The 11,900-nt window shown below is 35.7% G+C and overlaps 2 protein-coding genes across 6 annotated transcripts; one reads left to right on the top strand and one right to left on the bottom strand.

Moving 5' to 3' along the window:
* The first annotated feature begins 2,747 nt into the window (after positions 1–2,747).
* LOC113348925 (BTB/POZ domain-containing protein At5g47800-like) lies at positions 2,748–8,918 on the top strand. 3 transcript variants are annotated; one of them, XM_026592834.1, is made up of 7 exons: positions 2,748–3,129; positions 3,963–4,074; positions 5,832–5,998; positions 6,073–6,142; positions 6,758–7,156; positions 7,238–7,975; positions 8,193–8,918. In XM_026592834.1, the coding sequence occupies exons 3-7, from the start codon at positions 5,901–5,903 to the stop codon at positions 8,703–8,705; spliced, it is 1,818 nt and encodes a 605-aa protein (XP_026448619.1). In that variant the 5' UTR covers positions 2,748–3,129; positions 3,963–4,074; positions 5,832–5,900; the 3' UTR covers positions 8,706–8,918. The 3 variants fall into 3 exon arrangements, with proteins under 3 accessions (XP_026448619.1, XP_026448621.1, XP_026448620.1); XM_026592836.1 differs by having other exon boundaries at positions 3,963–4,028; XM_026592835.1 differs by lacking the exon at positions 3,963–4,074 and having other exon boundaries at positions 2,749–3,129.
* LOC113348927 (probable E3 ubiquitin-protein ligase XERICO) lies at positions 6,441–10,538 on the bottom strand. 3 transcript variants are annotated; one of them, XM_026592839.1, is made up of 3 exons: positions 10,304–10,538; positions 9,379–9,942; positions 6,441–6,972 (listed from the first exon to the last, which is right to left on the bottom strand). In XM_026592839.1, exon 2 carries the CDS (start codon positions 9,870–9,872, stop codon positions 9,414–9,416), a length of 459 nt encoding a protein of 152 aa, XP_026448624.1. In that variant the 5' UTR covers positions 9,873–9,942; positions 10,304–10,538; the 3' UTR covers positions 6,441–6,972; positions 9,379–9,413. The 3 variants fall into 3 exon arrangements, with proteins under 3 accessions (XP_026448624.1, XP_026448623.1, XP_026448622.1); XM_026592838.1 differs by having other exon boundaries at positions 6,441–7,064; XM_026592837.1 differs by lacking the exon at positions 6,441–6,972 and having other exon boundaries at positions 9,094–9,942.
* Between the last annotated feature and the right edge of the window lie 1,362 nt (positions 10,539–11,900).

Consider the following 11,900-nt stretch of genomic DNA (forward strand, 5'->3'; position numbering starts at 1 on the left):
CTTTTTGTTTACTTCCTTTACAAGTACTCATGGTCGCATCATACTGGACTTCTGATTCAATTCTGTTTTATAAGGTAAAAATGATTATCATGATACATGCTGATGGAATTATCTGGTAAATATCTGGTAAGGTACACTATGTACACTATAGACTCGGGATTATACTGTTGGGTTGATATGTGTGCCTGAAGCCGAGAATCAGGTAAAATCTTTTCTTGCTATGCTTATGACTTGCTCATGTGCTTAATTATCATTATATCAAATCCAATTAAATTAAGAAATGCTTCAAGATGTCTTAGCTAAAATTGAAGAGCACATGGTTCTCGACCATGCAATTGCTGATTAGCCATGCATTACGTAGATTTCGAAGTGACATGATTTGTGGCTCCAATTAACTGTAGAGCATATCTTTTATCCAGATTCAGGGTACCAAGGGGTTAGAAGGAAGTCAACTGAAAGGACAGTGGGAAGAAGTCTTGGAAGCTTTCGAGATCATTGAGAATTCCGTGGTGTCCTCTTGGGTGACTCATCTATGCCACTCTTCTCTGTTGGTTCTAGCACATGGTACACATAAATAAAATACATTTTTTTCTACATAATTATGTTGGTTTCTTATATTTATAGTTTGATTAGTTTGTTCTTCATGATTGAGTATATTTTCATAAAACTTCCTTAACCTCAAGCCTTAACTATGAAGGTGTTGATGGTTTAGGTACTAATAGTGGCAAACGATTCGTTCATGACTTCTGCCAGCGTTTCCTTGACATAGTCGGTGGAAAAATTGAGATTCCTGATAAAACTAATATATTTAGCTTACTGATTTTTGGTTTGCATACTCATTTTACCTATTTCTTATGTTTTGAGGGTATTAACCGACAAGTATGTTGCTCGCTTCACCAAACATATAACCTTCAATCCTACTTTAGTTTGCGTTATCTACTGTGTGATACTGTAATTTCTAAACCCTCTTATAATATTATTTAAATTTAATGCTATTTAAATATCTTGGCTTACGTATGTTGTAGCTTTTCTTTTTCTTAAAACGAATCATACTACATCCAAAGTAAAAGAACACGTAAACCAACAGATAGCCCAGACTTCACAGGTAAAAAGACGGGCCGGGTGATCAAGCTGGAAACGATCAATGAACAATTGAGAAAAGAAAAGAAGACTTGAACATGTTTTTTTAGAGTATCAAGTCCAAACATGACCTGAACATGTGTCTACTATTAAGTTGTTTATTATCTTTCGCCAAGGGTTGTATTTCCTTTTATTTACGATTATCCAACTCAAGAAATCAATCCGCATGAATACATATAGGTCAAGCAATTTGATCCCGTGCAACGCACGGGAAAGACACTAGTTTGTGGTTAGTTTTGATACACACCCGATGGAATCCAATTCACACTGCATAGCAGTAGACACTATGTAGTACAAGTTTGTTTGTGTTATTCTTCATCAGTATTCAGTTGTTGCTTTAAGTTTGTCTGCCTTTGGCCTCTCAAGCAACCTATACAACTAGAAAGCAATATATATACAACTAGAAAGCAATATATTCTTATCTTCTCTTCCTTTCCTTTCCAATGTCTATTGTGTAGTTTCTTCCAATGAAAGACGAAAAAACTGGTGACCCGGCATCAAATTTTGTTGATGTATCAAATCCTTGTTGTCTCACAATAAACACGAGCAAACATCATGGCCGACAAGATGAGAAATTTTGTAGGGTAAGCGTTTGCAATTTTGTTTGCTTCACATATACTTTGTAATGTGAGTTAAAGTTAACAAAACAAAACAACTCCACCACTCATCATCAACTACCAATGGTGATAAGGCGCTAATGCTAGCTGATAGTTTTAACTATACTCCAAACAGTAACCCACTAGCTCCACCGTAACTAGTGGTTTTCAACGTCAAAATTAGTTTTGCTGAAGAAAGAATTTGTTAGAACTGGCTCCTGCATGCACGTTGCATGTCATTAGAAAAGCTTTTGCCACTGATAAATCTTGGATATATAAATCTTCACCCACTCACTCAACTGAACCTTAATCATATATGTGGCTTCCGTGCCGCGTGACTCTATGGCACCAAACACTAGTGGTTGGTGGATTATTTGGGTTCTACTTTGGCTTAATTGCACTGTTTTGCATCAAATTGCAAAAGAACGTACGCAACATAATGGTGCGTACCTGATGTCTAATACCCAAGAAAAGCAGCGGAATCTCCATAAAAAGGACACAACAACCACTAAAGAACACGACACGTGGTAGACAAGAGAATCCAAGAGGAAGCATTGAATTTTTTTCGAGAATATACCTCTCAAGTTAGTGGGGAGAAACATGATAGACGCAAACATGAAGATGGGGACTTTCTAGTAGTCCTCCTTCTTCCAAACTTCAAGTAGTAGGAGTAGTCTATCCCACTTGTATAAATTTCAAGATCGATCATATGACACCAAATACGATGCGAAGAGAAGGCTGGAGAAGGAGGAGAGAAAAAAAGGAAAAAGGTAGCGTTACTTATTCAAGAATCATGATTGTTTATGTATATATGGTACTAGTGATAATAAATGAGAGATGGAATATTGCACTACTAAGTTGACTACTGCCAACAACAACAAAAGCAAAAGAAAAGGTTGATATTGATTTAAATATAATATATATTTAATTTATAATTGTCATGCAACACTGCATAAAAATAAAATCATTCACACTTGTACGTCAAACCTATGATCCAACCATTGAACCTCTAGATCATGTCCATAAAAGAGGCAGTGGTTGTGTCCTACACATATTCTGTATATAGTTGATGTGTTGATTGATGATGATGACCCTACTTTACACTTCTTCTAGTCGATTTCTTGTACACATCAAGACCCATGGATCTTCTTCTTCTCCTTCGTCTTCTTCTTCTCTTCTCACAATATACTTTCTAAGTTGAAATCTATCTATCACACAGTATATAAGTTTCTTAATGGAAGTTCAAATGCGTATATCTTATTTGGTATAAGTTCCTCTTGTTTTACATCTTTGGTCGGGTATTCAGAGCACCCGAGTTGTATTTCTTGAGTGCTTAGTTTGAGTTCGAAGCTCGAGATTTCAGAATTTCGGTTGGCATTGCATGAATTTTCTGGTATGTTATATCTTTCTTTCCTCTTTTTTTAATTCTTTCTGATCGATAATATACAATTAAAATCTTAGAATATTTTATTCATCACTTGTTTTTTCCTTTGATTAATTAAACAAATTATAACATGGATGAAAACACAAATTATTGGAGTAATTATGTAGTGACCGGAAAAAAATAATTGCTTTTGTCGTTGAATCAAGAATAGATTCCACGTTGAACCATTGATACTCTCAAGAATATTAAGATAACTAAACAAGCCAAATAATTTAATTTTGGTCAGAGGAAGACTGGGAGATTTAAAATGGTTTGGTATACAATAAGAACAACTAAAATTTGTGACAAACCACACCCACAACCTACCACTACAAAATAAGTAGTTTCTAGGGACAGGCTGTTTTTTCAAAACCGTCCCTAAAGAGGGTTATTTGGGACGCTCATGGAGTACTCGTCCCTATTAGTGATCAAATTTTTAAATTACGGCAATAATATGACCGTCCCTAAAAGAAATGACGACCAAATAGTATTAGTGACGGTGGAACAGGAGACGGTCAGAAAAACGTCACTAATATCTTTTTGGGACGGATTTGGGCCTCTTGGGACGCTTTTTAGCCGTCCCAATAAGCCTTTGTTTTGTAGTGTACCATTCTTACAGAAGCTATGCAAATAGCAGCTTCAAATGGCTGGTCTAATGTCATATTTGAGACAGACAATCTGAGTATCAGTAACTTTTTACAGCATCAAACTAATCTTTATCAGTGACAGTGTTTACCTATTCTTAGAAGTTGTGTGAATATATGTAATAGTTACCCTATGTGATCTTGTGAGTTTGTTTACAGGTCTTGTAATAAAGTTGCAGATGCTTTAGCAAAGACAGCTCGAAAACAGAATTTATGTGAGATATGGTGGGGTTATCCACCTAACTTAGTAATTCCTTACATAAATCATGATGTAAGTAATATGTTTATGTAATATAAAGTTTGGCTTTGGTTAAAAAAAAAACCTACCATTCTTACAGAAACTCTGTCATGCGCACACAAGAATATGTCATTATTCACTCGTCCCTCTGATATTAAAAAAGAAAAAAACTCCCGCTCCGCCACTGGTTTATATAAAGGTTTAAAGTTTTAACATCTCTTGGATATGATCATTAGGTAAATACCATGCTTCTGTTGATATGACAAGCCACACCTAGATGGAATCTATGTATCCCTTTCTGAGGGGTGAAGAACATCTGGTCACTAGATCTCATCGTTTCGATTTTTACAATGGTTACACCGGTTTGATGATGAGCAGTAGATAACTCTAAGTCTTAAGTATGGCACACCGGTAACGATGCATGAGTCATGACTCATGACCATTGCTCCACGCGCTTGCGCGCCTTACATGCGCGTCAAGCCCAAGCCTAGTTTTGCTTGCACCTTACCCGTGTGGGCCTATCACATTTCCATTATTTTCCATTTTTCACTATCAAGTGCTTGATCTTTAACTAGTAATTTGATTCAGTCGCAAACTGATTCGAGTAAAATCAAAGTCTAAATTTCAATTCCTTGACAATAGCATTGCATTGGTAGGTAGCTTGCTTGTGAGACCTACTCAAAATTGAGTTCCAAGGAATGGTGCTCAAATCCATTTTCTAACGTACATATCTTAGCTCGAGAAGAATCTACTTCAACTAAGACATTCTTGGTTTAGCCACCAAAACATCAACACTTTCATTATTTTGTCTTAGCTTTTCTACAAATGATTTGTCATCAGGATCCCTTGGTGTACATACAGAAATTACGTTTAAAATCATCACTCATTCGCTTCACGGCCCTCGTGCACCATTGGGTTGGTGGGTATAACTCTTGTAGTAAACGCGAGTACAACACTTGATGGTTGGTGTTTTACTTGAGTTTTCTTCCAATAAACCCTCGAATTTAATTGTAATCTTTGGTGAGATTCCCAAAGATCTAAATGGACAGAAGTTTGCATGCTATGTCTACAAAACATTTAAAGCATATGCTCTCCCAGTCTCAGAGTCAGAGTACTCTTTCACTCTCTCTGGCCTCTGCAGTTGGCACTAGTACCTCTCTCTCTCTCTCTCTCTGGTCTCTAGTGTACGTCTCCTCTGCATGCTTACAAGAACCTTTCCAGGTATCAATGGAACCTGATCCTCTCTTGGAAATCTGGGTAAAAATAAAGGTATAAAGCTATTTTCTCATTATCTAATTCTTCTCTTTTGTGAACCATGAAACAAGGAAGATGCATGGGTTCTTCAATGGTTGGTTGAGAAGAGAAGAAAGACCAGCAATCACAATATATTTCAGAAATTGTCAATTTGCTTTTGTGTTTTCACTAGACAGCATCTGTACTTCCATCTTACGAACCCTGAAACTTCGATACCTTATTGTTTCTTTTCACCTGTGATCTTTCTCATATATGTTCTTTCCTTTACTCTAATTCTTACACCACGGCCGCAGGGTCATCCACAAGAGCAGTTAATGTATAATCAATTCTTTGATATCTTTCCCTGTTTGTAATAGATCTGACAGGACTTAGATATGACCAAGGTTCATGCATCCAAAACTCTTTAGGCACTTGAAGTCTTACTATATTTACCCACCAATCCAACAAAACTTTCTTATGCATTAAAATATGCAATTTTGTAATAACTCTATTTAAATTTCCACTTGAAAGAAATGTATCTGACATTGTATTTTCAGGAAATTGGGTTTGTTGGTAAAAGAACTGCCGGATCAGGTGATGGGCATTGAAGGATAAAACATGCATACATGTTAAAGAATCAAACAAATAGAAGAAGGGGGGAAAAAATGAAGTACATGAAAATTGGAACAAGACCAGACACTTTCTTTGCTGAAGAAGACACCAGGTACTAAGCATTTTTAGTAGAAAAAATAAAGAGGAGGTATTCATAAGTTGATTGTATTCATGGTTCTTGCGCAGGTCGGTGTTGTTTGATTTACCAGTGGATCTCGTTATACAAATTAACAACACTAAATTTCTCCTTCATAAGGTAACGTATGCAGTACATGCTTCATTAGCCTTTAAAATCAACAGGTCACAGTTTAATTTTCTTTTCTATCTGAAGGATTTGAATTCGTCTGTTTCCCACCTAGAAGGTAGCATAAAATGAAATCGAAGATGGCATAAAAATGAAATCTCAATTACAAGTAGGACTTACTTAAGAATCGGATGATATAGAGAATTTTCTGGCGAAATTTCAATTTCAGACAGTACTGGAGTTTTTAGGAACTTTAAGACCCAAGTAGGAAGTTCATGTAAAGAATGTCTAAAGAATCTAAAACAGAATGTCAATGATGATAAGAGTGACTGCCAGAATTTTAACCCAAATACAACAGAAAAAAACAAAACAAAATCGAACTGCCACTGTTAAAATGAGGATGCTCGACAGCTTTCCAATAGACCTCAAAGAAATACTACCATGGCAGTTAGGATCTTACTGGTATTGTGCTGTTGAAACCATATAAACTAGTTATACAAATCCCAAAATCAGAATTCTGGGGTAAACCTAAGTTTCACCAGTTATCTATGATCGTTTCAAAGTTTTTATCTTCTAAGTTACCTCTGAATCACTTGCATCCATTTTTTGACACTCATTTTACTGCAGATTCAGTTACTACCAAAATGTGGTATCCTGCGGCAAATTTGTTCAGGTTCTGACGATTCTAACGAAACTGAAGTTGAGCTCCACGATATTCCTGGTGGTGAAGAAGCTTTCGAGCTCTGTGCAAAATTCTGCTACGGAGTTACTATCAATCTCAGTGCCCATAATCTTGTACCAGCGCTTTGTGCTGCAAAGTTCCTGAGGATGACAGAGTCAATCTGCAAAGCAAATTTCGCAGCAAAACTTGAAGCTTTCTTCTATTCATGCATTCTTGAAGGCTGGAAAGACTCCATTGTAACGTTACAAACCACTACAGAAGTACCAGACTGGTCAGAAAATTTAGGGATTACTCGACGGTGCATTGATTCAATTGTTGAGAAAATTCTCATACATACATCGAAGGTCAGTAAGCACTTTGTATTTCATAGTGACGTTTCATTACCCCATTCAGTTTTTCTTGAAATTTCAAAGTTGTTTTTGTAGGTTACATGGTCTTTTAAGTACACTAGACCAGGTTATGCTGATAAACATCACCACACAGTTCCGAGAGATTGGTGGACAGAGGACATATCTGACCTAGACATTGATCTTTTTCGATGCATAATTACGGCCATTCAATCAATAAATATACTCCCTTCAACACTTATAGGTGAAGCATTACATGTATATGCCTATAAATGGCTACCTAAAATTTCTTCAAAGAGTAGCATTTCAGAAAGTTCAGTATCTCAAACAGAAGAAATGATTCAGAAACAACGTAAAGTTCTTGATTCAATTGTGAGCATGATTCCAACAGAACGTGGGTCGGTTTCAGTTGGGTTCTTGCTGAAGTTACTTAGACTGGCAAGTTTAGTTGGGGCACATCATTCGACAAAAGCAGAACTTATTAGAAAATCAAGTAGGCAACTCGAAGACGCTACAGTTGATGATTTACTGATTCCACCTCACTCATCATTGGATCAGCATTTTTACGATATAAACTTGGTTGGGGTGCTATTGGAAAGTTTTTTGGCTCAATGGCGGAGACAGGGTTCACAGGTAGAAAGTGAATCTTTCATTTCCATAAGGAGAGTGGGAAAACTGATTGATTCTTACCTCCAAGTGGTTGCTAGGGATGGCAACATGCCAGTTTCAAAGATTCTCTCACTTGCCGAGTCTTTACCGGAAATTGCCCGTTTGGACCATGATGAATTATACAAAGCTATCAACATTTATCTAAAGGTAATGAGGTTCCTCTTAATAATTTAAGTTGTTTGAAACCTAGGGTCAATTTATCCTGTTAGTCAATACATCTAACATAACACAAACTTAAATCAGTACGACTCCAATACAATAATTAGCAGGATAAGAATAATTCTACTGGCAGTATGCCTAAATCATATTTAAATTGTTAGAAATATGATGCTGTTCTAATAATCAATTTCTCTGTTAACACCAGGAGCATACAGATATAAGCAAAGAAGATAAGAAACGACTCTGTAGAATTCTTGACTGTCAGAAATTGTCCCCGAAAGTGTGTGCTCATGTAGTAAAAAACGAACGTCTACCCTTAAGAACAGTAGTACAAGTCTTATTCTTTGATCAAGAGAGAAACCCAAAAGTAACAAGTAGGAAACCACAACCTACTGAGACAATACTTGAAAATTTTGAACAACCAAAATTGATCCAAACTGAGTATAACAATAAGCCAGAAAAAGTTGCAGATAAACAAAATGGCCAAAGGACGTCAGAGGGAGAAGCAACTACATCAACAACTGAGATGAGAAGTCATCATCAGATTATGAGAAGGAAACATGACATTGGAGTTTTGCCAGGGTCAGAAATTACGAAGGCAATGAGGGAGATGGCAATTACTGAAGGAGCGTCTGTAAGTAAATTGGAGTCTAAGAAGGAAACAGTAAGGAGAAGCAAATCAGGAAATCACGGACCCAGTAAATCGGGAACTAAATAGTAAGACCAGAAAAGACCACTGTTTCTCTGCTTAATTCTATTTGTCTTAAGCTGTAACTGTAAGTGATATACAGTATATACAGGATTCGTGTTAAACAGCTGAAATCCAGTTAATAAATGTTGGGGGTACTGGTGCACCAACTTCTGGTGATAAGTCTTGCCGTAATAGCCTTAGAGCTGTTTATATTGAGTTCATAACTTCCGTTCAGTCTTACATCCCTTTTCTGTTTTTTTCTAAGAGCACATTCACAAAAAGTACACCCTAAAAGAAGGCTTGAGAAAACATAATCCAATTTTGACTTAACATTCATGAATCATGTTTTCCACCCGACAAATAACAAATTGGATGGTGCTGAAGTTGTTTTCACTAGGCATAGTAGATCAAGCTAAATCAAAAACTCAAGCTCATAAATAGAACTCAAAAGGCTTTCGTCATGAAGCAAAAGAAAACAACACATCTGTACATGAAAAGATTGATATCAAAATGCTAGGTTCGATACAACATAAGTATAAACTACACCCTATTTACGTGTAACCTTACGTACATACTAAGTACTGGATACAATACCTTCCCTGTACAGCATTACCACTGTTACCACTAGTAGTACTATTACTAACACAAATATAACTGTACACTACTTCTCAATGATAATGAGTGGTATTGGAGTAAATACCTCCATCCAATGAGTCGAAATTCTGTTGATGAACTCTACCAAAGGCATGAAGTAGTCTCATCTGGAGGCATCAGCGGGGTTCTGCACAGAGGACAAGTGATGTTCCAGTAATCTAACCATTTCTCCAAACAGACCTTGTGATAAACATGACCGCAAGACAAGCGGTTTATTTCTGATTCGGGTTCAAACTGGTTAAGGCATACCAAGCAATCATGGTCATACTGTCTAGACTTACAAACTGAACCGAATTGAACTGTTGGAGTCCGGCTCCTGAATTCTTCCACAAATGTGCCTGATGGTGTAAGACAGAAATCAAATGGTTCTGATGGATTTTCAATGGAATCGAACTGCGACGACGATGATGATGTATTAATACCAACTATGTGAAGGATTGATCGAATAATGCCTTTGAAAATTGAGATTGATAGAGCTGTGTTAACAAGGATTACACAAAGTACTCCTTCTGATGGAGCTGGAAGGCTTGAAAGACCCATCTTTAATGATATATGATTTTAGAATTGGAGAGATTTCTGAAATGAAAGGAGTGATTCTTTCTTCTAATATCTGAAATGAATCAAAAAGAAAATATAGTGAAAATTCAGAAGAATACACTTATAGATCTACACAAACATATATATACTGAAACTCCCATAAATAACAAGATAAGTAATCAGATCTTAATACAAATTCAATATCAAGATCTTGACTAACAGAGATAAGTTTAACTATCAAATTAACAATCAAAAAACAAACAAGCTCTATTCCAAAAAAATATAAAAAAAAAAATAGAAACAAGATAAGGTTTATGAATGAGTAATTAAACAAAACAAAAAAAAATCCAATAACAAATAGATAATTTCATACATCAACAATACAAGGATTCTTGTAGTACAGTGCAACTAAAGAGCAAGAGAGTCTCACTTACATGGTTTATGTTTGCAGGTTAAACTAGCTGAGCAAGGACTGATGTCTGGTCCTCAATCAAATAAACAAGAGATTCAAGGGGTTCTGTATTAGGCATTCATGGTGCTGATATGAAGATAAATAGATGATGTTGTTGATATAGACAGACACAAAAGAAGAAGAAGAATTGATAAGTCACTGACTAACTGAAAGTCTTTTTTCTAGTTTCCTTCCTTTCTTTACTCTTTCACACAATCACAGATTCACACATATTTATAGTCCATAGAGACAGACCCCAGAGGCAGGCAAGGCAACCAACAATTCACTGCTACTGTAGGGGCATTTTAGGTATTCAACCCATCTGTGGTGTCTGACCATGATCTGGTAAATTATTGAACTATTCATTACTTAATTTCCACTTGTGTCTTAATCAATTTTTTAATTTTTGATATCAGTTTTGATTTAATGTGGTAAAAATTGAGCTTGAGCCATTCTTGTCTGCTCAAGAAGCTAACCAAAAGAGGCAAGTCCTATTTTTGAGCATAAATCTCTACAAAAACCCTCTTCTTCTTTTTTTGATCTAGGACATTTAAGAACTGATATACATTTTGATGTAATCTCATCAAAGGTTATATATATCCTTGTTGACGTTTTAATGGAAACATATCAATGAGTGGAGCATGTTGATCACTGTATGAGGGGCAAATTTGAGAATAAATAAATTTCATTTGGAAGCTTAAATGGTGTTGATTCCGCCAACATTTAGGATTTTTCTGCTATTACATGGCGGAGAAAATAAGAATTAAAAGGGAGTAACAGTTAAATCTCGATAAATTAACACAAGTATTTATATTTGAACAGAAATAACTTATTTGTGAGGCTGGTAAAATTTGTTAGTGTATCCACATTATCAGTTTACCGAGTATATCAGTACTAATTTGATCATGAGATATGCATGTTGTAACTTTTGGTGGTTAATAACCTTGCTTTTGGTACATCGAATGCATGTTCAGAAAGCTTTATGTGTATCCTGAAGATAAGAATTAGGTACACAGATTAGGTAAAACCGTTCACTAAGTTTGTCGTTATGGGTATAATAACAACGTGATTTTTTTTTTCTTGAATTAAACCGGAAAAGCTGACCAAATGACAAAACTTATGTGTTTGTATTCACAGTGGTGAAGTCAGTATTGTTGTTGTCGCCTGTTCATATTTCAGATATTTATCAGCGCCTGTCGTTTTTTTCAGCGTAAAAATTAACGAGCAGGTAGCATGCAATAAATGAAATTTGTGATGTAAGCACCAAAATTAATTTATGTATCCTTATATTGGAATAATATGAAAATACATATATTCCATACGCATATATGGTGGGATATTTATTATTTTGCTAACTCGTACCTTCAGTTCTAGCTCTGCTCCCGAATATAAAACTTATTTTAAGAACTCTACGTCAACAAAGAAATCAGCATTATGCTACCACAGAATTAAGTTTTTGTTTTGGATAAGCCTCCCTTAATTGAGGCAATGGGACATTAGGTATTGTTAAATATCGATCAAAAATTATTCTTCAAAATAAGAATACTACACATTAAGAATGTATAATCAGCAAGTAAGAT

This window comes from Papaver somniferum, chromosome 2 (genome assembly GCF_003573695.1).
Source record: "Papaver somniferum cultivar HN1 chromosome 2, ASM357369v1, whole genome shotgun sequence".
Classification (NCBI taxonomy): domain Eukaryota; kingdom Viridiplantae; phylum Streptophyta; class Magnoliopsida; order Ranunculales; family Papaveraceae; genus Papaver; species Papaver somniferum.